This window comes from Dermacentor variabilis, chromosome 6, assembly GCF_050947875.1.
Source record: "Dermacentor variabilis isolate Ectoservices chromosome 6, ASM5094787v1, whole genome shotgun sequence".
NCBI classification, from domain to species: Eukaryota; Metazoa; Arthropoda; class Arachnida; order Ixodida; family Ixodidae; genus Dermacentor; species Dermacentor variabilis.
This window is the reverse complement of record NC_134573.1, coordinates 121,201,257-121,226,776: the sequence shown is the minus strand read 5'-3', so window position 1 is coordinate 121,226,776 and position 25,520 is coordinate 121,201,257. Positions and strand designations below refer to the sequence as shown.

Here is a 25,520-nt window from a genome sequence, read left to right as displayed (position 1 = left end):
ACGCAAAAGCTTCATTACAATCACCTATGTAATCCACTGTTACACCTGCGTAAAGCTGTCGCAAACGGCATAATCTCCGCTGTAGGTATTTTGGCTATGTGGCTTATTTTTCTACACACCACGTCGGAGCGGCCCGCTTCGTTATGACTCATGAGCTGTAGGACCTCAATAAAGTTTTACCATACCATACCATACCATACGATTCAAAAGTGGAACGCACTGCTGATACTACTGTTTCTGCGCTTCGCGAAATATTTGTGGCTGCGCTCTGGCAGCACTTGCGCCACATGCTCAAAATGATTTGTAGTTCTGTACATTGAGTATTTGCATGCCGCTGTAATTGCAATATGCGTTTTATGTGCCTTGTACTGCTTCCGCATGCCCCATTCTCGTTGCCTTCGCAAGCGTTATTCTGGTTGCATCTCTTTTTACCTTCTCATGCGTTGCTCATGGCTTTTTTTAGGATGTCGCTTTGTGTTGTGCTCTTTCCTGTCTAACACCCTCGTACAACGATGTCTCACGGATAATGTAGGAATGTAAATAAATAAAGCGTAATGAAAGAATATTTCTAAAGGGTAGTTCTGCCCTCTGTTTCCAGGTGTCATTACCGTCATTGCTACTGTCAAAATGAGTTCAAGCTAGGCAGACGCTTCATTTCAGGCCGACGCTTCAGCCAATTTATTTTAGAATTCTGGAGAACTTAAATATGATCTACCTGTATAGGGATAAGCGAGGGCGAATTGTATGGGAAGGCCCGAAATGCAACAAGTTGCGGAAATTCACTGAAGGCTGAACAAGAATATCCTGTCTCCACAATATTCACACTTTATGTTAAGACGACTAGAAGACAGCTAACTAGGTTTCGATTTATCTTCCATCCGTAGTGGAGCAAGGGTACAAGAGAGGGTTCCTGGGCTGATGTAGAGCCAATTCATTTTAAAATTCGGGAGAACTTAAACATGATCTCTCCGTATAGGGACAGCCGAGGGCAAATTGTATGGGAAGGCCCGAAATGCAATGAAGTTGCCTAAATCCTCGGTGTCCACAATATTCACGCTTTATGTTAAGACGACTGGAAAACAGCTAATTAGGATTCAATTTATCTTACATCGATAATAGACCGAGGGGCAACATAGGCACACGAAGTAGCGCTACCAGGGTAGCAAACCGGAATGGAGCCGAAAATTAAAAACCAGAAAGAAACGTTATTTTTCTCAAGCCGGTAGTGAACCGGAACGTTGGCATTTGTTTCCCTTCGAAACGAAACCTAAAGAAAAGAAAACAGTTCTAGATTCAGGTTGGCTACTTCTAGCTATTTTCAGCCCTGCCTTGCCTGCACTTGTGTGACTCAGCGATGGTGCCTCATTTGTAAATGCGCACTATCTTCGCGTGATATTAAAAGTAGAAAGAGTGTTAGTACGGTTTTCAGTGTATTGCGGCAAAGGCAGACTAGGTGTTGGGTTAACATGACAATATTCGCATCACATCCGACGCATGGACTCACCAGACTGTCATACGTGCAAAGCGCCAGAGCCCTCCCGGTAAGACCGAATGGCAGGCATTGATCTTTCCGTTAGAGTAGGTTGACAAAGGATGTTGAGTTAAAAGTGTTAGAGGGGAATTTACCAGACATATCAAATGAGCGAGACATCAAGGTGCTCTTAGAATATTTAGTTAACACAAGCCTAGATTCAAGGCTGGTAACGGACCCTTCGAACTCGACTGTGTAGAGAATGGCTTCCTGCTGCCAGTCTTAATTAATGTGAAGCTTTCTTTGCCTCTTCCTTCGACTGTTCCAATGCTGCTGCGACTGCTGGTGCTGCTGCGGCTGTCGTTATCTTGCACACCTCGTAGGGAGGCGATTCAGAGTGCGCATATACATGGCAGGTGCATTACAGAAAGGAAAGGCCACACGAGAAACTCGTTTGGACCTTTCCATCGCGTCGCATGTACACAGCGCCCTCTGAAGCTTCATGGGCACCACCACAATGGCCTCTTGACAGCGGTAATTATACGTGAACCCCTCAAAAGCATTGCAGAAACTGCAGTGCTTAGCTTTCGACTAACGTGCAACAGTCCAGAGGGGATGAAGAAAGAAGGTAGGGAGAGGAGGCAGAGAATCGGTACAACCGACGCAGTCACGAAACGAGTGAATGGCAGCCTTGACACTCCTCGCTCGCATATCCCACACATGGTGGGAGAGCAGGAGAGGGAAACGGGCTATTAGACACAACAGCGGTTGTGGAAAAACCTGATAAATTAAGGTTCAAGGTATAGTACGCTACGTTACAGCGATTTCTGAAAAATAAACATCATACAAGTCTGTAAAACGGACAACAGACGCACGGCGTGCTGATGCAGAGCCGCATTATAACACCGTGGCATCTTGGGGACACTACGGAAGCGGTCGCACGTCAAGTCATCACTTCTGTGCCCGCCGCGGTAGCTTTGCGGTTATGACGTTGTTCGAGGTTCTGGCTTCGATCCCTACCACGGCAGCGGCATTTTGACCGGGGCGAAATACAAAAAAACTCGTGTACTTAAATTTAGGTGCATGTTAGAGAACCCCAGGGATCAAAATTATTCTGGACTCTGCCAATACGACGTGCTTCATAGTCCAGTTGTGGCTTTCGCACGTACAGCCCCATAATTCAAGTAAAGTTTAACACTTCTGCCACGACGCGATGTGCCGGGTCAGGCAGTGACAGTGCTAACCTTTCTCGGAGGTTATGAACAATGGCGCACAACAACGCCTCATACAAACGCATCTCCCTGCCTGTTCTGTAGACTACTGGGACGAACAGTAGTGGTGCACACAAGGTAACGTTTAACATTAACTCACTACTAAAGTATTAAACTAAACACGGAATAACTTAAACATTCGTTGTCAACATGAACGCTAATTATCGTCAATCAACGCAAACAGCGCAGAAAGCTTCACTTGCATCGATTCTCACAGCGCGAGGCATCCGCATAACTTTATTACTCCTCATTGCCCTACTTTTCTTCTCTTCCCTTTCCACCTGAGTAGAGTAGCAGGCTGGAGGGCTATCTGCGTTTTCTCAATATATGCGCATCCCTCTCTCTCTCTCTCCCTATCCCTCAATAAACTTTCGCTTCACATATATTCCAGCAATGGTATCGGATCTGCATAACCCTTTCGTAACTACCTGTGGCCTGAAGAACAAACAACAGTGCAGTGGAGCTTAGCAGCAGCGTCGAGTATTTGTACAAGACAAAATTTCGCTGTTTTCCTGTAAATATTCTACGGTTATGCAAATGACCTTGAACGGGTTCGAACCTTTTTGAACCATTAATTTCTCGCTTCGGATATGAACCGGAACCCAACCATCTTCGGCGAACCAAAACGACAACTGGAACGAAACACGTTTCGGTTATACACTCCAAGTGCTACTACCGGACAACACTACAAGAGACTTACAGATACTTGCGAATATGTGCGGCAAGGAAGCAATAAATATAGGCCTTACGTTTATCATGATATGTAATGAAGAGAAAAGTAATGTCATGGCATCAATTCAGCAGAAAGTGACACCCATTTTCCAAAAATATAATTATCTTAGTGTATACACAACTGAAGGAAATACCTATTCGAACATTCAGTGAGGCAATCTAAGAATGAAGGGGAAGCTCAATGCAGAAATAAACACGGAGCAATTCGGGCCTGCAATAAACGGAAGTTGGTGCAAGGAATCTAGGAAGGAGTAATGGTGCGAGCGCTAACGTTCACAATTGCCATCTTGTGCTTAAAATCAGACACTGTTGGGGTTGGAAGTTAACCAAAGGTTGGTAAGCTCGTTGGTCGCGTGGCCCGCGGTAATACCACAAATGAGGCAGTGCAAAGAGGCATGTGTTGGGCTTCTTTTGAAGTCAGAGAAGCGCAGTGCAAAATTAGTTTCGGAGAAAGACACAAGAATATGGATGAAAATTAATAGGCGACTACTTCATTGTGTACACCTATCTGTACCTCAGAAGCGTGGAAACAGAATGGAGAAAGTGGTTAAGAAAGCTGGCAACCAGGTACCGCTTAATTTTAGGGCTAAATAGACAGCCAGAAGTAATCGAAAAGAAAGTGAGAGAAATATAGATAGTGAATTGGATGCAAATGTTGGAAACAAGAAAGACCATGGAGACTTGCAAGATTGGCACGAAAGGAATAAGAAAAAAATATGTACGATAACACAAATGGCAGTGCCTTCTTATTTGAGGCCGAAGCTGATTGCTTAAATACCAGAACAAACCGGAACAAATATTCGCAACAGGACGCGGCATGTGCGAGGAGCAGCAAAAATGCGGACGCACCTCGCCACATTACAATGGCATGCGCGCCCTGCGAGACATCTAGCAATAACCGGCCAGCAGTCAAGATGAGCAAGATACGCTTTGAGATTTGGGGAAAAAAAGCAGGAAAGAAGTTGAGAAGACCGGATCTATTACAGGGCGTTGGTAAATATACAAAGTAGATATAGATTGTTTAAAGAAGACAGAAAAAAAACGAGACGTAGACAAAATGCTAGAAGGATAAGTATCTATGGATTAGTTGATTAGCTCAAGCAGGCTTGTCGCAGATCCGTCTTAAAGGGGATGGCAATAAATAATTATAATGATGATGATCATCATCATCATCATCTGTCCACGTCCTCAGTGTCACCACGCTGCCGAAATGTAATGCGTGCGCATCACGTTCAAGCTGTCCCAGCATTTGCTCCATTTCCGTACCATTGTTTCGTTCACACTCACTGCACATAACTTCATTCAGAAGTGTGTACTTATCACACTAACTCTACCGGCAAATATCCAGACGCTTGAGCTATGGCGTTTTGCTGCTCAACAAGAGAGAGTGCGCCCATTCCGCTCCTGGCAGCGGAGGCCGCATCGCGATGGGGGCGGAAAGTGGAAGAACACGTATGCGGTGCTTTGGGCACAGGTTAACTTTAAGAAAAACCGCGTATGTCACTGTCGTCAGTTTCTCTTGAAGATTAACCCGGATTATTAAATATGATAATTTCTTCACTGAAATCCTCAAACGTAACGAATACGTGGCGACATTTAAATACACCTAAGCTTCCACTATTTGTGTGTTCTTTTCTTGAAAACTGGGTAATGTTTTCTTTCTTTTTTTCATTTTTTGGAAATACCAACATTGTCATTTGTAGTCCTATGAAGGCATAAGTTATTGGTAGTGTAAGAGTAAAGAAAGAAAAAGAAACATGTGGAAAGAAAGAGAGACGGCCACAGCTTTTTCAGGCGTCAGCCCACATCTTACATCGATTTAAGTTATGCAGCGTGTCCAGACGACGCCTAAAGGCGAAATGTGAGCGTTTAAGCACAGGCGAGGAGTATATACGAAAACAATCGACTTTTTCCTTACAAGCTACGTCTCTTATGGCGTAAGCTTTTTTTTCTTTCGAAGGCGTTCGAAGAAATAATGTGTAAGAGCCACATCTCGGTAGGTCCACCTGCAGGAAGTCACTGTTGCGAAGTGTTAACAATAGAAAAGACGGTGACGAAGGCGCCAACTGCATGAAACGCGCCGAAAAGCAAAAGGGGGACCGTACGAAACTATGAGCCTAAAATAGAGAAAGAAAAAGAAAAACTCAGGCAAAGCATTGCGACCTTAGGCAGTAAAGTCACGCAGCCGAGGAACGGGCTTCGAAGAAAAGTGGATTGTATTGTAATTTCAGGAAAGAAAACTTCAGCATGTGGTGGTCGCACACGAATGTGTTTTGTGAACGCATTCGTAACATTAATTCGCCGTTCCATGCCGCGATGAGGCGCTGTACGACTGGACGGCCAGCGTTGATGGTGTGACCTTATTTCAAGGACAACAAACAAAAGCAGTAAACAAAAGTCCAGTGGTTCCTCGCTGAACAAACCTAATTCGTTCTGTGGGCAAGTTTGTTTTGCCAGCCGTTCGTTCTTCGGGACATGTTTTCCAAGTATTGCCTATGGGAATTCGGTTAATTCTTTTCCGAAAATTTGGATAATCTTTTCACATACCCGCACACATATATCACGACATCTTAGAAACAAAATTTACCAAGATGGGATGACGTTCGACATCCAGAGAGAAGTGGTAGAGGTGGATAACTAAATTGCACTAGTGTTTGTGCCCCTAGAAACACTGCTGCTTTAGAAACACTTCGGCATTGTGTAGTGTGTAAAATGGCGACCAGTGACATGTAAAATGGTAAAATGGCGAGTGAGTGTGTAAAATGGCGACCCAGGAAGCACACTGATAGCCAGGTGAGGCGAGGCGACATCGAGGCTAGGAGGCAGAAAAAGGTGGCCCTGGAACATAGAGACTCAAACAAAAATTATGGGGTTTTACATTCCAGAACCACTATCTGAGTATGAGGCACGCCATAGCGGGGGACTCCGGAAATTTCGACCCCCTGGAGTTCTGTAACATGCACCTAAATCTAACTACACTGGTGTTTTCGCATTCGGCCCCCATCAAAATGTGGCGGCCGTGGCCGGGATTCGATTCCGCTACCTCATGCTTAGCAGCCCAACACCATTGCCACTATGCAACCACGGAGGGTCACAGAGAGCCAAGAAACGCACAGGCACAGTAATGTGCAGATGCGCCTTGTTTTAATGCGAAGCATTCTTTGCGAACTTAAGGCGTTTTGAATCTATCTATCTATCTATCTATCTATCTATCTATCTATCTATCTATCTATCTATCTATCTATCTATCTATCTATCTATCTATCTATCTATCTATCTATCTATCTATCTATCTATCTATCTATTAGCACATGTGCGTTAATTATCTCATGAACTGGTGTGCCTCTGCGCAACAGCCATGGCTCTCCAGCAGCAAAATCATTCGGAATAAAAGTCTTCACTTGCATCGGCCCATCACCTTCGAGACTTCAAAAGTGCTGCTATGCGTTATATTCGAGCGGAAGCGACTGTTTGATAATATTTATTAGTGAATTCTGAAGTCGAATACGATCTGAATAGCAAGTACCATTCCTTTAGACTATACGTTTCTACTTCATTTCGTCCGCTGGCACGTTGAAGGAGATCGCCAGACACGCCGCACAGATTACATTGGTAAAGACTTCCAGGTCTCCCTTATTCACTCTGAGTACATAAGCAATATATTTTCCCTAACACTGTTGTTCATAGTAGCGTATAATAAATGTCTTGATTCCGTTTCTCGGAAAGTCGATTGGTTCACCTGCGGCTGGTGCGGCTTTTAAAGGGAACATGCTTATTCCGGCGAGGAGCTTTCCCTTGTTCAATCAGCGCATTTAGAAAATTCGATCTTCCTCTTACATGTGTCGCGGAGAAATATGTCTATGCACTCTCAGAGTTACCTAGAAGGTGCATTGGTCATCTGCATCTCTTCGCATCACGCAGATAATAAACGCGGGTTATTTCACTATAATATAATCTTATTTGATCATTTTCGCTGAACAATATTCCCCCAACAAGAAGCGCGCGTAAATTGAGACGATATCAATAAATATGTTTTACATAGCTTCATGTTGCAGATAGGCAGCTTCTGTGGCGAAAATTAGGTGCTACTTTTAGAAAGCAATGGTAAATGTGGCAGTTCACTTGGCCCAGGCTACAATTGGTACCGGTTGCCAAGAGTCGCGGGCATAGAAAAGCAAGTAAAATCACTAGAAGTTTTACTGCACGGACTTTCTGCGAGAAAAATCTGGGCGTTCGCTAGCGTCCGCACAACGAACGCGCGCTCGCTAGCAGTCGACGCACTTGACAACGACAGCAGAATTGAAGACGCCATGTTGTATAACTCATACGTCAAATATGTATACCTAGCAAAAACGTGTCAATATATATTAACGCGACAGCATTAAGGAGCTCGCGTCGCAGAAAAGCCGGTGTGGTCGGCGTCTGTGCCGGTGTCTGCGTCGGCGGCGTTGGCCATGAGCGATAAATCCCGGCAGGCACTTCATTAATAAAAAACAACTTGCAAGATGGGCTAGGTGGGAATCGAACCAGGGTCTCCGGAGTGTGAGACGGAGACGCTACCACTCAACCACGAGTTCGATGCATATATTTGCAGTTGAAATAAAGCACCATTATAAGAACGTACGCGCGCAATCGGTCCCAGCACCCGCAGCGAAATTACGCTGAATCTGCCACGAAGCGCGTCTCCTCCCCAACACAGTTCGCTCGCAGTGCCCTCGCACAATTTTTCCACACGCGGCGCCTCAGCGGGATAACGCCGTTCGCTCCATAGAGTTTCACACAATAATTATTGTATGAAACTCTATGGTGCGGCCCGCTCGACCATTTTCTATAGTCGGATCCAACTTAAGTATGCAGTGAAGCCGCGCCCACGCCTTCATAAACGCCAGCCACTGTTCCTCCGCGAGGCTGCTAATAGTTCGTACTTCAAACTTTTCCTCTTACCTTAATAAGGCGTTAACCGCAAAAATAGTTATAAACGCGTAAGTTTATACGTTTTCCCGCGTTTATTATAGGGGCATGGCGAGAGCCTAATTCTTTATTGAACTGAAATAAAACGTTCGCTTCGCTGCAACTATTTGCTTTCAAGTTTCACTTCAGTTGGCAGTAAATTTTTACGAGTAAAACGCGCTCAGCAATTAAATGAACTGTACCGAGGACTTTTGAAGACTGAAATGCTCAGATTCCACACACTTTGTCCATGTCTGTTGCACACTCATCACTTCCACCTATGAAGATACTCTTCAAGAAGAGCAGACGCTCCGGAGGCACCAAGTGCGGCGCCATTTTGAAAACGTCGCATGACGACGGCTTTATTTGCTTCAGTGATTGGCTAGCGGAGTAACACAACGCCGCGCTGCTTCAGTTATGTCCGTGTGCCTTGGTTGCCAACTGCTGTTTTTTTTAAGTTGTATCCTGCTATAGTACACTCTAATGGAAACAAAGCACTGCATGAGCGGAGGTCTGTCTGCGGCGGCTGCTGTGAATCGCGCCCACGCGTCATCCAAGCGCTGCTTCTCGCGATCGCCAGTTTAGCAAGGCGGACGCGTCACACTACGCTCCCTTTGCAACGTGCCGTACGAGACAGATTGCCCGCGCCATCCAATATATCGAGAAATAAAAACACGTATAGCGCTGCGCTCAAATTTCGCATTAGGGAGTATCGCATTCGTCGGTGATTTTTTTTTTCCATTCTAGCATTTTTGTATACAACTCCTTAATTTTCTTTTTTTTCCTCAATACAATCTATCCATTCCTTGGCCAATATCCCATAATGGGTAGGAGCCACATACTTAAAATGATACACGAACTACCTTGTACGGCTACCTATGCAAGTGATACATGACGTGCCACCTGGTGTAATATTATGCAACTGCAAGGTAAAGTACGCACGTATCGACGCTGCGCGAGGCGCGTCACATCGCATGACAAGTGGCACAATACGATGCTTATTATTATTATTATTATTATTATTATTATTATTATTATTATTATTATTATTATTATTATTATTATTATTATTATTATTATTATTATTATTAATTGGCATACCCAGTATGCCCTGCATGTTTTCAATTCTAGCACTTTTTATACATCTACTTATCTTTTTTTTTTTTTACTGCCTCCAGACAATCCGTCCATTTCTTGGCCAATCCCCTATGGTGTGTCTGGCGATAGCAGTCACGGACACCGGCGGCGGCAGCGGACAACATCGCCAACCGAAACGGCTATTGGAATGAGTTCATAACAGTTTACGCTGTAGAACATTTAGCAGTGATAAACACAGTTCTGGACCAGAGAACCTAAACCTTCAGATGATATTAAGATCCGACCGCTGATGCGTCTATTGGCCTCGGGCGCGACCGATGGTGGCGCTGCGAACGGCTCACCTATGACGTCTGCTGGGAAGACTAGCCTTTATCATCTACTACGCTCCGGCTGAACTGCATTTTCATTCACTGGCTGTCACCCTCACTAAATTATATTATGGGGTTTTACGTGTCAAAACCACGATTTGATTATGAGGCACGCCGTAGTGGGGGACTCCGGAAATATTGACCTGTTGAGGTTCTTTAACGTGCACCTAAATTAAAGTGCATGGGTGTTTTCGCATTTCACCCCCATCGAAATGTGGCCGCCGTGGCCGGGATTCGATCCCGTGCCTTCGTGCTTAGCAGCCCATCACCATAGCCACTAAGCAACCACTCTCACTGCGTGTTCGCGTAGCATGACGCTCTCTAATTAGTGTCTACATTTTTCTGGAGTGTAAGTTTATAAGTGTTGGCGCTATTAGGCACATTATATACTTTAATTATCTTCGATAAAATGGTCAGTCTGGCTAGTTGGTTGATTTGCATCTTGTAAACTTTTGAAACGCTTCGTGTACTGTCTTCAGTTGCGTTTAATATCCTTCCATAAAAACAACAGCTGCCATAGTCAGTAACCCGATCTCGTAATTAAGCTGCAAAACATCATGCGAAGTGAACTCGAATCTACGCAGCATTGAAGCCGAGGCACAACTGCAATCGCTGGAAGCCACGTGGTAGGGCAACTCATTTAGAGGTGCGCAATTGAAGCTATTGTTGACATAAACAACTCTTAATTTCACTTACAAGCAGTTATCCACGCATAATAGTTACACAATCTTTTATCACTTTTTCCCATGGTAACATTATCCTCCTGAATAAGAATGTTATGAGCAATTTCAATTCGCAAATTCAATGACAATATTGATTAGCATGAAAAAACTATTTCTGTCCAATTCACCTTCAGAAAACACGAGACAAGTCCAAAATCAGAATTTTCTTAGCGTAAATATAAAACAACATTCTGCTGATCAAAACCCATGTCCTCAGGTGCTTAGCTCTTCCGTTATACAATTCCTCAAGCGTTAACAAGCTGAAATTTCTTAAGGTATAGTTTCTATATACATATGACTTGCTTAAAACAAAGAAAAGTAATCCAGATCCAACGCCCATGCTGGAATCCATATGTAGTCCGTAATAAGTGCAATGCGTTCAATTGTGTTTGTTTTAAGCATATGAGATGCTTAACGTGATGTAACTATTATTATTATTTATGTAGAAATACCGCCAATCTCACTTGAGATAAAAGCAGGAAAGGTGCTACACCAAGTACATCTCAAGTATATACCACAAAAATATGTTAACAATGTACGTCACACAGAATACCGGTTTGAACAATGATATGTGGATTCTAGAAATGACAGCAGAAACGAGAGGTTATGTGACGATGCATTAAGACAGGAACAACAGTAAATAGGACAATCGCAGTATATATAAAAAAAAAAGTTAAGATCAGTTGGTTTAGATAAGTACAATGCAGGGGTTACAATATACAGCATATGCTACACATGACAATACAACGAAATAAATAAACGGAACAAAATAAAGAATCGTTTAGTTGCAGTTACAGCTTCAGAAACTTTTCTAAGGTGACTGAGTCACGCAGTGTAAGTAAATGTTCCTCGAATATCGTTGTCAACTGGTTTAGCGAGCATGTGTTAGCACTTAATGGGTCACGCTTATTCCAATCCCGTATCCCTGTAGGAAAGTACGAATATTTCGCGCAGTTAGAATGATGCGTGTATTCAGGGAGTTTCAAAGAGTGTTTGATGCGTGTAGGCCTTACTAACATTATAGAATTTCATCTAGTAGTGTCAATATTCACCTGGTTGGGAAGAAGCTGGTACGTGAATTTTAGGCGTGCTACTTTCGCTGTTTTCAAAGCTTAAGAAGGCCAGCCCTTTTTAGTAATTGGGCGAGTGACTATGGAAGTTGCTATTTGTTAAATTCAACCTAACCGTTTTTTATATGCCTTCTAGTTTATTAACGTTATGTTTCGTGTGTCGCAACCATGTTAGCATAATCGATAACTATTCTAACGAATATCTTGAAGACTACAGTTAGGTTTCAGCTGGCGCTAAAGAATGGATCTTTTGAGAAAGAAGAGGTTGCTTTAGGGTAGTTGATGTGATGCTGTTAATGTGAGAGTTCCATCTAAGATTGCAGGATAGTAGTAAACAAATGTATTGATGCTCTAAAACTCGAGTTAGTTGGGCGTTATTCGTAGTGTACGGAAACCTAGACCTGTGTTGTTGTTTTTTTCCTGGTAATTGTTGGGGCCGCGGATTTACTAACGTTAAGGGTCATCAAACAATATGTGCGCCATTCATCAGGTGAGTTAATTTCTTAGTGTAACATACAATCGTCGGCGAACGTAATTTTGCGTGTATGTTACATGATAATTCATTAATAAAAATCAAAAATAACAGGAGCCAAACTCCGAGGCCCATCAAATGTGACAGCACATTATGTCGAGGCCCTACGGTGAATTTCTAATAACTGTGATCGGCTAGTGAGGTACTCTTTAATGCATTTAATGACACGACTGCTCGCCAATGTTGATTCGAGTTTACTAATCATTTTTGTGCGAGACACGGCCAAAAGCTTTCGAAATATCTAGTAAAATTAGGTCTATTTGTTTTTGGTTATCGATGCTCAATGACAACTCATAAATTATTTCCATCAGCTGAGTCACAGTTTACAGCCTTTTACGGAAACCACGTTGGCAAAGGGACAAGGTGCTTTCTTCTTCCAGGTATGTGGTCATATGTTTCAGGACTGTGTGTTCTAGGGGTTTACGGACGCTGCTGGTAAGGGAAATGGGTCTGCAATTGGAGCCTTCCACTTTGTTTGCTTATTTGTGTACTCGGAACATTTTCTCGATTTTTGAGTTATGTGGTGATGTGCATGCTATTACTAATTTATTTAGGATTAAGCACAGGTATTTTCCTGAAACTTTTATTACCTCTTAAGAAACATATATTAGGTATTTTATCCGGCACGGCTTCCTTTTAGTGTCAATATGTATTAAAAGGTTAATTAAGCCACGCTCGCTTACTATAGGTGTTTCTAAATGCCTTAATGTGCAAGAGTTAACGTGTGCAACTTTTCTGTTGTCAACAGCAAAAACTTGTTTAAAATATGTGTCTGTCCAATTTGTCCTGCAGAGGTTGCCTTCTGAGGGAACTGGGTGGTGCTGTGTTTAATTTATGGAATTTCCAGAAGTTCGTGGAGAGGGGGGGGGGGGGAGGCTTTTCACCTTTTCACCTTCTCTTCAGCCGCCACCCTTCTTTGCCCTTTGACACACTGCTTCCTTCCTCGACGAGCATTCCCACTGAATATGTTCAAGATGTCTTCGCCCGCGCTCGCGCGGCACGCCAGATTTCTGGCTCCCGGCTCACTGATTCTTAGGCAGCGCCGAAGATCCGGTACGACAGCCGATTCGGGACATTCGATTTCCTCCTGGCTCCGCTGTCCTCCTAGGACCCCATCTCGCCGCGTCGGCTTGTCTGAAAAGCTGCTACCGCGCTACACAAGACCCTACGCGATAGTGCGTCAGCTTGGCGATGTGAACTACGAGATCGCTCCGCTGGGCTCGCGTGTCCCCGCGGATGTCGTGCAAGTCTCCCGGCTGAAGCTTCACTTTGCCGCGAGTTCACCTTCCTTATAGTTAGCGCCGAGATGGCGCCTTTACATGCGGAGGTTATGTTACGGCGCAACCAAGAGTGGCGCCAGTCAGGAAAGGACGATTTGACGTGCGTAGGTGGAATCGGCCTCGACAGCCATCTTGTTTATGCATGGTTGTCTCTCTTGTAAATATTGTAAATACATCGTTATACGAGACTTTTGCAACATTTAGCAATATTCACAAGAAAAAAACGACAGTAGAAGTGCGCCCGACCTTGGAGATTTATAAGCCAATTTCCAGCGAAGCTGTTTCTTTCCGGCAGTTACAATTTAGGAGTTTCAGTTTCCTTTACGATGATTCCAGTATATGCCTCCTCTCTTTGAAATCTTGCTCAGATGTGACGCTTTCGGGTACTTGTAGTTAGGAATTTCGAAAAAGCCAGTAATTCATCAACACACACTTCGCGTTCACAACGTTCCACACAATATCGCTAAACTTTTTCTCCGTGGCATTTGTAGTTGTGCCAGGACAGAGGGCTTAATTCAGCCCCTCTCGTCGGACGCACTCATGCCGCTCTAGAGTTCTTCCATACCTAATTTACCGCCAAGGGCTCAATTACACACCGATTTTAACTTTCCTACACGTACCCCCAACTACCCGGTCTTTACTCACACCAAGCATAAAGATGCTTCCTGGTTTAGTGCGCGGAAGAAGCTAGGCGAACTAAATATATCACGCATAAAAAGCAATAAAGCGAGTGTTGAATAATCATTTGCAAGGCTTCTAAATAAACCAGAAACCTTGAAACTTCGCGGCACATTTCGTTTAATATTCACCCAATTTTCGCAAGTATAAAGTTTCTAAAGCGCAGAATTCTCTTCGCAATGCAGGAAACGTAGCTGATAAAGGAAACGAGACCCATTCTAGCACTTGTATAAGATAGAAAAAACTTTTACAAGAGGCGCATTTGTTTAACGCACATTTAATATCGCACAGAAACTTCGCATAGTATTCCCCTTATGTTCGCAATATTTGACCTTGGTTGTCGTAATACTATCAAGCAGTGGTCTAAGTTTTACACTGCTAAGACACTAATAACGCTTTGTACCACTTCCACGCGTAATCTATTGCAAAAAGCACATCCAACCCAGCCATTTAGAACGTTGACTACAAATTACCCATACAGCTCTCCTAATTTTTCCTAAATATGTTTACGGAGAGGAAGCCCCGTGCAAAAACGTATGTACAATTGTTTACATCGGAAAAAATATGTGGTAAGCGCGCAAGCTGGTACAAAGGTAACAGCTCCAGTTGATAGGATAGGATAGGATAGGATAGGATAGGATAGGATAGGATAGGATAGGATAGGATAGGATAGGATAGAATATGATATCCTTCTATGATGGCGTATGCCGACTGCGGGGGATTGGCCAAGATTTGGATGCTATTGCAGTGTCATGTGAAAATGGATAAGAATAATGTTTGAAGAATTTGGCAGAATCGCCTTGCAACAAATGTGAATTCCTACACGACTGAACAAACATCCCTGTGGTAGTTTCCAATAGAGGAGGCTCCTAGATAAAGAATATTTAGAATGGAAAAATTTATACCAAGTTGCCTGAACGTTAGTTCTAAAATGTTTTTCCTTGAAGGAGAAAAACGGAGGAAGAATAAGAAAAAATTATCTATGGTCTCATCTTCTGCATCGATTAGGCACATGGGGGCGGGTGCCAGACCAGCCCTGTGACGATAAAAGTTTAATACTGGTGTTCTACAGCGTAATCGGGCAAAAATTACTTCAGTTCTTGCAATGTGACGGGAAATTTTGCGCTAGAGGAATAGGTGTTGATATTCTGAAACATTTGCTACAACTGTGTTCAAAAAGTCTTGTTCAATTACATATCTCCTGAATCTACCAGTAGTAAGGTAAGCTGATGTAGGAAGTAATTCATGTGTAATCCCTTATGACCAGGCACCCAAAGTAATCTAATTAAATTTATGTGGGCATGCACTAGAAAATGAAGTGTACGTAAGAGGTTAGTACTACTACATCTATTTGTTGTGAGTGATGTACACAAAGATAAATAATCCACTATTATGACTACCGTCGATATTGATGAATTTAGTTCGTTAAGGCTATCGCTAATGCTAGACATTCAGCCAGAAATACGGGGAAGTAGTCTGGAATTGACTGATTGATGATTGAAGTTTATTGGAGCAAGGGCATCTAAGACCAAAGAGCACCAGGACATGTGTTTTGATTTAGCAAAATTGTGAGTTTATACTATGACCTAAAATAAAGGCTGTATAGAGGCCTACATGTAATACGGATATATAGATATTAGTGCATCAATTCTAAAATAATTCCTAAAATAAATATAAGGCCTTAAATGCATTGGCTACAGGCACACATATTGAATTATTCTGGATTGTCTGAATCCCTTCCTGTACCATTCTCGCTTACGCTAGAAGTGCGAGAGCTCAGACATACTTTTGTGCATCAGATTGTACCTCACCTGTGAGGCACAATCTGATGGTTAGGATGGAATGAGATGATGTCTAGAAAGTTAACTTGTGCAAGATAATTAAGCACTCTTTTAAAGTTACAAAGCGCATCCTCTGATAAGAACATCGAGGGATGGGGTGGTATATGGTGTGAGTAGAGATCCGTGAAATGAGCCACTCGCACTCAGTGAGGTTCAGGAAATCTTATGAGAACATGTAGGACGGTTAGGTCCTCACCGCAGCGTGTGCACGTCGGTAGGTCAGTTGCAGTCAAGAGGTATTTGTGTGTGCCATAAGTGTGTCCTATTTTAAGTCGTGCCAGGGTGACTTCGGTGTGTCTATCAAGCTTCAGTGGGAAACATTTGGTTAACTGTGGTTTAAGCAGGTGCAGCTTATTTTTAACTTCCCTGTCCCATTTAGCTTGTCAATGATTACGCAGCGCCTTTTGTACCGCAGGTTTCATGTCTACACCAGGTACCCAGCTTACATTAATTGTATCACGATGAGCCACTTTTCTAGTATATTTGTCCGCCATTTCATTGCCTGCGATCCCAGAGTGGCCTGGCACCCAGCATACAACAGGAGCAAGGTTTTGTTTATACGCTACATGAATGTGTTTAAGCAGCTGATTTAATACAGGGTTTCGGCTTGCTCTGCCACAGGACAAGGCTGCGACAACGGTTAATTAATCTGTGTATATTATAGACTTTTGTATCTTGTGCTGTAATATGTACTCAACAGCGATCAGAATACCGTACGCTTCCGCTGTAACGATGCCGCTATGGTTATGCAAGGTTTTAGAGTTGGAGAAGTTTGGGCCATGGGCTGCACATGATAACGAAGCTGTAGATTTTGAAGCATCAGTGAGAAATGCCACAGATCTATACTTTTCTTCAAGGGCCAAAAAATGTTACTGGATAAAGACACTTGGACAACTGTTTTTGTTAGGCTCTGTAAAGGACAAGTCACAGGTGACGGGACATTGCTCCCAAGAATGACTGGGTTCATCGTAGTCGGTTTCCTGCAGATCTGAAAACTACTGCGAGTTTTTCCGCAACAGATTTTACTGCTAACGGGAACGGCGGGGTGTGTGAAGGCCTGTTTAAATACAACTGATTTGTGGATTGATCGTTTATGTGTGCTTTGCATAGATGTTGTTTTTGCGACATGATTCTTATTCCATAGGTGACTCCGAGATATGTACGTTGATAATCCAGTGGCCACTGATCTGACTCTGCATAGAGACTTTGGACAGGGCTCGTACGAAAGGCACCAAGTGCTAGGTGGATACCCAAGTGAGAGACAGGATCGCGTAGCTTAAATATTCTCTTTGAAACTGACTGGTAAACAATACATCGTTAGTCTATGCGTGACAACACAAGACTTTTAAAGCGATAGGAGGCAATACCTATCTGGTTCCCCACGACTGGTGAGTTTTAAGACATTTCAGCTTCAACTGTTTTATATGCTGCATGAAGGTTAGCATAGCATCGAAGATTGCACCCAAAAATGTTTATACTTTTCTATTTACCAGGCTTCTCCCCTTCATCGTAATGCAAGGGTCAGCACATAACCCTCTTCGTCTGGAAAACAGCTCACAGGTAGTCTTTTCTGCACTGAATCTAAACCAATTTTCGTCTGCCCATTTAGCGAGCCGATTAACTCTTAACTGTATCAAGCGTTCACATACGGACAGGTTGCAATACTTAAAGCTGATTTGGATGTCGTTCACATAGACAGAATAAGACACCGTGGATGGTATAACAAAGCGCAGAGAGTTCATTTTAATTATAAAAAGTGTGCAACTCAGCACTCCTCCCTGTGGTGCACCATTTTCTTGAACAAAAGTTCGCGATAGTACATTGACAATTCCTACGCGGAACTTCCTTTCACATAGGTAATTTTGCAAAATGTTCAGCACACTACCACAAATTCCATAGGACGACAGGTCTTGCAGAATACCGCATCGCCAGGCAGTATCATATGCCTTCTCAAGATCAAAGAATACAGATAGACAGTATTGGCTGTGTACAAATGCGTCACATATATACGGCTCAAGGTAAACAAGATTATCGGTTGTAGACCTCGCTCTTCGGAAGCCAGATTGGTGAGGGTTCAATACACCATTCCATTCCAGAAAGTAAACAAGGCGACGGGTAATCACTTTTTCAAATACCTTAAGTAAAGAGCTAGTGAGTGGAATTGATCTGTAACGGTTAACTAAGGAAGGGTCTTTGCCGTGTTTCAGTATAGGCAGGACTATTGCCTCCTTCCAAGATGAAGCTATATGACCAGTTACAAAAATCTTATTGTAAATACCTAAGATGCAGTTTAAGGTCTCACAAGGCAGACTCTTGATTATTTCATGTTATTCTTTCAGAGCCTGGAGCCGGGGTGCCACAAGAGCCTAGGGCAAGGATCATGGAATGTTATGGTTTTTTGTATCCTTCTGGTGAATTGTTTGGACGCAGAGGAATATTTTCAGCTATTCTTTTATTGTGTAAGACCTTTTCCGGAATAATTTTCCGAACTTGATACTCTCTCAAAGTGCTCACCAAGAGTGTTTGCTTGATCTTCTATTGTATCACCAGAGCCAGTGATGAGAGGGAAATGATTTGGACGTTGTCCTTTTACTTTACGTACCCTGTTACATACTTTGCTAACATCCGTGTATGAGTTTATTGATGATCTTTAGCGTGTCCAACTTTCTCTTTTGCATATTTGGCGCATACGGTGGCCATTTGCTTTGCACCGCTTAAAATGTATTCGATTTTCTGTTGTTGGGTAGCGTGAAAATCTGTTCCATGCTGTGATCTGCCGTTTCTTTGCAATTTCACAGTATGTTCCACCACGGTTTTGGATTGACTTTATCTGTACAGGACTGATGTATGTAGTTTCGAGCAGAAAATAGGATATGTTCAGTGATTTAGCTGGCCAGTTCCTCTACACCTAGGTGGTCCATATCTTCCAGGCACAGTTTACATGTTTCTAAATTTCGACCAGTCTGCACATTGAAGTCTCCATTTTTTGGGGTAAGCTTGTCCATCGTGCCACTTTGTTGTTTGTATGAGCGTTGGGAAGTGATCGCTCCCATATGGATTACTAACAACTCTCCATTCCAGGCATGGAAGAAGTGATGCTGACCCTATGGCTAAATCTATGCATCAATACATGTTGTGGGTTGAACTGTAAAAAGTTGGCTCTGTCTTGTTATATAGACAGGCTCCAGATGAAAGAATGAACTTTTCTATTGCCTGTCCTCTCGCATCACATCTTGAGTCACCCTAGAATGTTCTGTGAGCAATAAAATCTCCAAATACTATATGAGGTTCACGAAGCTGGTCAATCAGCTCTTCAAGTTCTGCAGTGTCAAACCATTCATCAGGCGATATATATATGGAGCAAATAGTTACAAGTTGATTGAACAATATGGCCAGAACAGCCACTGCTTCAAATGAACTGTGGAGTGATACATTCTGGCATGCTACTGACTTTTGGGCTATGATTGCCACACCACCTGAAGGAGAATTACCATTATTTCGGCCTTTACGGAAAACTATGTACTGTTTTAAGAAGTTCTTGTGTGTCGACTTTAAATGTGTTTCTTGAACACAGAACAGTCGTGGCTGATATTCCTCTAGTGGATGTTTGACATCATCTAGATTGCGAAATAGGGCCCTGGTATTCCACTAAATTATTTGTATAGCCATATCAAGGAAGATTTTTGTTGTCTGTGTTCAAGGGCACGTAGTAAAGACACATGGATATGTATACAAGGGCGGTAACCGTTTAGGTTACCGGTCCCTTTCTCAGAGCAGCTACAAGAATTTTATCCCTACTAGCGCACTTCTGAGAGCGCTGATCTTTCGGCGTCGATGATGCCGGCGTTCTTTGATCGACCTCCATGAACTTCTCTGAGGTTCTGGAGGACCATGAACTAGTCGCTGAAACTTGCGTCCCAGGCCGTGGAGTTCGGTTTAGCTTTGGGACCTAAGGAACCGAGGTCTGCAGGCCCACCTTCGATGATGATGGAGCATCCCTTGCTGCTGCCACCAGGGGGCAGGTGGAGTGATTACCGGGCCACTATCAGTGACCGCGGTAGACTCCCGAGGCATTTGTGACGCTGCCGCCCGTCGCGCCACCTCGGAAAAGCTTGTGTGATCTAAGTACGAAAGACATTTCTTTGCTTCGTGAAATGTTATATTTTCTTTGACTGTTGGTGCAATGATTTCTTTTTCTTTCTTCCATTTAGGGCACGTCCTGGAGTAGGCTGGATGGCTTCCATCATAGTTCACACAATGTGGACATGAGTCGCAAGTGTCCGATGGATGATCATTCGAGCTACATTTCGCGCAAATCTGCCTTCCTCGGCATGTCTGGGATCCATGCCCATACATCTGACACTTAAAGCACCGTCGAGGATTTGGGATGTATGGCCTGCATCCATAGGGAGAGCAAACAATAGGGAGAGCTGAACTTGATTGTTGAACAGTTTAAGAATATGCTTTACCGTGATTATGCTTACTGAAACATAACAATCAAATGACTTCGAGGTTTTCAAGCTTTCTGATATGAGCAAGTGACATGTGAACAGATACAAACGAAAAGGTGACGGTGTGAGTCTACTCGCAGATAGCTCTTTGTATAATAACTTGCGGAATTTTCTTGTGCTTTTAGTAGTTATGAAATAGTGTGCATGCTTGCAGAGTATACTCTGACAAGTGCCCGTGATCGGCCTCGAGGTGGTAGCGTACCAGAATTTTTTTCCACGATTTGTTATATGTAAATGAAAATCGGTATGATTTAATCAATGGTTGCGACTAACATTGATATATGCTGGGATATAAAGATGCCGTGGTGGCTTAGCGGCTATGGCGTTGTGCTGCTAAGCACACGATCGCGTGATCAAATCTCGACCACGGCGGCCGCATTTCCCTGGAGGCGAAATGCAAGATCCCCCTGGAATATGCATTGGGTGCACGTTAAAGAACCCCAGGTGGTCTAAATTAACCTCTAGCCCCCCACTACGACGTTCCTAATAATCATATTGTGGTTTGAGCACGTACAACCCCAGAATTTAATTTTAATTCTCGGAACATTACCAGCAAAGTAGAATTTCAGAACTTGCTTTGAAGCAAGGGTTGCTTGAACTTTATTTTCTCACCTACTCGTGTGATGCCTACTTCAGCAACTGCTAAAGACTTGCTATTGGCTAGGTTGGAAATCAGTTCTCTTACCACGGCTAACACAGTGCGTAAATGACCACATGCTAATATGCTGTAAAATAGACACTAATCGTACAAAGTCGGTGCAATGTAACAATGCTGTCCATCAGCTAATCAGACAGATAAGCTTAATTGTTTCCGCATGGATATAGAACAAGCACATTGGGAACACTTTATCTCTGATGTAAATGTAACTTACAACGCTTTGATGTTTTTTTTCTTATCCGTTCACAAAACAAACTTCAACTGCAAGAAACTTAGTACAAACAAAAATTATAAGAAAGTATGCGTAACATGTGAGCTTCATAAGCAAATTCAAAAGAGGGACTGTCTATTGAAGAAATACATGTGCACTTGCGGTGAAACAGGTCTACTTACATTTAAAAACTTCGTAACAAATTAAATACACAGACGAGAGAATGCAGTGATGCATATTATTTTCCAGTTCTTTCTTCATGTTCAGGGCGCACTAGTGATTTGTGGAAAAAATTGAATGTTCTAATTGGCCGAGGTCCAGAGCAGAGGAACAATAAGTGAAGTTAATCAAGGTGAAAGAACAATAATAGGGGAAGCTATCCTTAGTATTCTTTATGAATAAAGCAGGAACAGGAAGCAGGAACTTTGTACACTGATTTTAATACACTTTCGAACGTACATAAGACTATTCTTGGTCCATCGAACAGTGATGCATTATGTAGCGGAGCATCGGACGTCACCGAAGTTCCTTCAATTAACAACATGAAAACTTCATACAGCTGAAATGCCGATGGTGTAGAAATCCGGCCATTTAAGTATTTTACCGACACTATAAGCACCGTGTTGACTCTTCTCTTTACCCCGCAGTTTTGTAAGTGTAAGCCGAGGATACGAATTCTGTCCGCCTTGGAGATTTCTCTAGGACCTATTCGCAGGTGGGTGGTTGGTACATGAGTTGTTGCTCATCCTCGCGAGCGCATCTTGATTATGAGGGGCTCCGACTTCTCCAGGCGCATTGCGGTCTGCATGTCTCCGCGTATCTTGCTGCGACGTATACTGCCTGCTACAGTGATTCTTGTTGTTCTCCTATGGACCCTCCGACCGTCCATATTGTGATGTCTGCATGCAAGGCATGTCTGATCCCCGGTATTTTCTCGAGGTGGCTAGGAGTTTTATCATGGTCCAGTCGAAGATTCTCAGCGGCAGCACTGCTCCTTGCAGCTTTCCTCTAGTATGTGTGTCTACTCACTGTGACCTCACAGTTTCTAGCCCTATTGTGGCTGTACGATCTGTGAGGGAAGCCCTCACGGAGTTGTAAGTTTGTCGGCCGCAATACGTATCACTGAGATTTGCTAGTATGGCTTCATCCCCCACGTTGTCAAAGGACCCCTTTACGTCTAGTGCAAGAATCGCTTTCGGGCACTTCCTCTTCGAGCTGCAAAAGCACGTTTTGCCTTGGCAAGTTGGGCCGAACACCCAACATCGTGTTCGACATCAGTTGATGTTCTTCGATATGCGTCTGTAGCCTGTCTAAGATCAGGCGTGATATCAGTTTTCCGAGGCAAGACGTCAGCGAAATGGGTATTAGGTTCTCCAGGCAGGGCGTTTTTCCCGGCTTTGGTATCAGCGTAATCTCGGAATGCTTAAATTCCGGGGGCAAGGTCTCTCTGCTCCAGTGCATATCGAATAGTCCCAAGTATTGCCTGCACAGTTGTATCGTCCAGGTTAAGTAGCAACTTGTAGGTGATTCCGTCCTTGCCCGAAATAGCGTTTCGAGTGAGTCTTGCGATCGTTCGCGTCAGCTAAGAACGCGTTTTGTCCCGGCTGAGCTCGTTGCTTTCCAGTCCGCCGTAGTCAGCCACAGGCTATGCACCGAGTATCGGCTGGCCAATGTATCAACTATGTAGGGCACACAATAGCTGATCGTCTGTGACTCCGAAGTTGTGTATTACTCCGCCCATCGTGTGCTAGCTCTCTCTTGCTCTGGGTTGGTTCTACACGTTTTCCCACTCAATTTAATCCAAGTGCCAGTCAATTTAATCCGAGCGCCAGACAATTAATTCCGAGCGCCAGACAGTTTAATCCAAGCGCCAGTCAATTTAATCCAAGTGCCAGTGATCTTTATTCCAGCGCCACTTAACTTAATCCAAGCACCACTCAATTTAATCCAAACGGCAGCCGAAATAATCCAAACGCCAGTGAATTTAATCCAGGCGTTACGGAATTCAAGAACATTTGAATATCAAGACTTCTGAAAATTTGCGAACATATTATGAGTTAACACCTTGAAAATGAAAGAGCGAGGTGATAGGCCAATAGCTTTCCTGCCACGTAAGTAACGACAACTTTTGGAGGTTTTTATTTTCGACTTCTTTATGAGAGCGACACAGCAGATGACAATTCTCGAAATTAATTGAGAGGAAATGTCAGCATGAGTACATTGAGTTAAAGATTCACATGCGATTTGGTCATAGCTATTAAACGAAACAATAAAGAGTGATTCGATGATAATCATTAGGCCCTCGCCGGGAGGCTTCGGTCGCTCGCGAATACCATTCTACTACGATATCTGCAGCCTCCAATGAAACACCTTGTCATCGATACCACTAAAACACTCATGAATAACATTTCACTGCATAATACACCTAACTGATATGGTCGAGTCACTAGTGAGCACAAGTGAAATACAATGCGCAGTTCGGGGTTCTCGGTGTTTTGCGCAACATAACGTCATGTATATCCAATGAAATGCGATGAAAAGAGTGACTCACTATGCCTACTATAAACTCGTATGCTTAAGTCCCTGGTGAATATTATTCACCTATTTTACTATCACTGAGGCAGCTTTCAGTGGTGAGTGCCGTCGGTAGTATCAATCAAGCTGTAGCAAGATGAACACTTTTGTGTTACCACTGCCAACTGATACCGCCGAGTTTTTAGTGATGACTAGTGATGCGCTCACTGCGATGTTCTCCAATTTTCATGCAGAATAGCGTCATAGATATCAAATGAAATGTCATTCAGACGGCGATTCAATAAATATAAATTAATAACTATAGGAGATACTAAGATTGATGCACTATAGTAATGAAGAATCACTTTGATTAGTGTAATGGTCACAGCGCTCATTCATGCACGCTGCCAATGATATAAATGAAAGTGTGAATAAATGAGAGTTTTAATCAGTCAACATTGCTAATTGACATCGCAGAGTCATTAACGATCTGTAGCGATAAGCTCTGTTCGGTGTTCTTGTACTTTTATGCTGCATAGCGTCATGCATGTGAAAGGAAAGCTCCTTTAAACAAAGATCCAATTATAATCATTTATGATCAGTGAGCATTTGTACTGCTACCATTGCTACCTGATAGTGAAGAGTGATTAGTGATCAATAGTGAGAAGCTCAGTTCTTTGTTTTCGTACTTCTTACAGCCTAAAGTCACGGGTATGAAATTAAAATTGAGTCAAATGGCAATTCAAGTTTAATGACTAGGAGGTGCTAAGCATTTGTCACTAGTGATCACGAGTCACGTTGTTATGGCAGCGGCAGCCATCAATCGTGCATGTAGTCATTGATATCGATCAAAATGTTATTGAACTAGCATTTTTGTCCTACCATGGCTACCTGATAGTAAAGAGTGATTAGTGATCACTAGTCATAAACTCAGTTCAGCGTTCTCACAATTAGAGATTATATTGTCATGAATGTCAAATGATAATTCGAAGGGTGATTGAATTTTTAAAACCTGTGAATGCTAAATATTAGTGAATAGGAATCATTTTCACAAATCACGAATCACTTTGACAATCGTAGCCATCATTCGTTCATTTTGCCATTGGTGAATATTTTTCCTCAGAGATTGCAGATGTGGTCAAAATACTGGTGACCAATGGTGACTATGTTCACTTCAGTTTTCTTGACTAGCCACCAATAACAGCTTCATGGACATAAAATGAAAGTACTCTCAAAAGGTGTTTCAATTGTGACTACTAGGAATTGACATGTTTGAGCGAATTGACGCAAAGAAGCCAAGGTGAGGTTGTAGTTGACAACTTTCTGAATTCTTAAGCCTTTCTTCTCTAGCACAGCGCAAGAGGCACCAGTTGACTTGAAGAAATAAATGGAAACAAGAATGTTAACGTAGCAGAAGCAACGCTTCATCAATTGGCTTGTAGAAGATTGATGTGCAAAAGAGCTAATTCGAAATTTAGAACAAAAGCTTAGTATGTTTAAGTGCCTCTAAACTCTTATGAAGCAATTGATTGCGTTGCAAAGGCGACGCCTGTGAATCGTTCATGCAAATGCTGACCATAAGAACTATGCGTAGATCTGTGAGAGGAAAAGTT

The 25,520-nt window shown here is 43.0% G+C and overlaps 2 protein-coding genes across 2 annotated transcripts in view; both read left to right on the top strand.

Annotated features, from left to right (window-relative positions):
• Window positions 1-25,520, top strand: part of LOC142585134 (uncharacterized) — a 211,287-nt gene that overhangs the window by 127,157 nt on the left and 58,610 nt on the right. The gene's annotated exons all lie outside the window — the stretch shown is intronic.
• The window catches only part of LOC142586278 (uncharacterized), a 33,669-nt gene continuing 19,604 nt past the window's right edge, over window positions 11,456-25,520 (top strand). Inside the window, exons 1-5 of the mRNA XM_075697526.1 lie at window positions 11,456-11,682; window positions 12,141-12,172; window positions 12,526-12,649; window positions 17,507-17,573; window positions 18,353-18,472. Of these exons, the coding sequence (XP_075553641.1) occupies window positions 11,609-11,682; window positions 12,141-12,172; window positions 12,526-12,649; window positions 17,507-17,573; window positions 18,353-18,472 (417 nt within the window). The 5' untranslated portion in view covers window positions 11,456-11,608. The remainder of the gene's footprint in view (window positions 11,683-12,140; window positions 12,173-12,525; window positions 12,650-17,506; window positions 17,574-18,352; window positions 18,473-25,520) is intronic.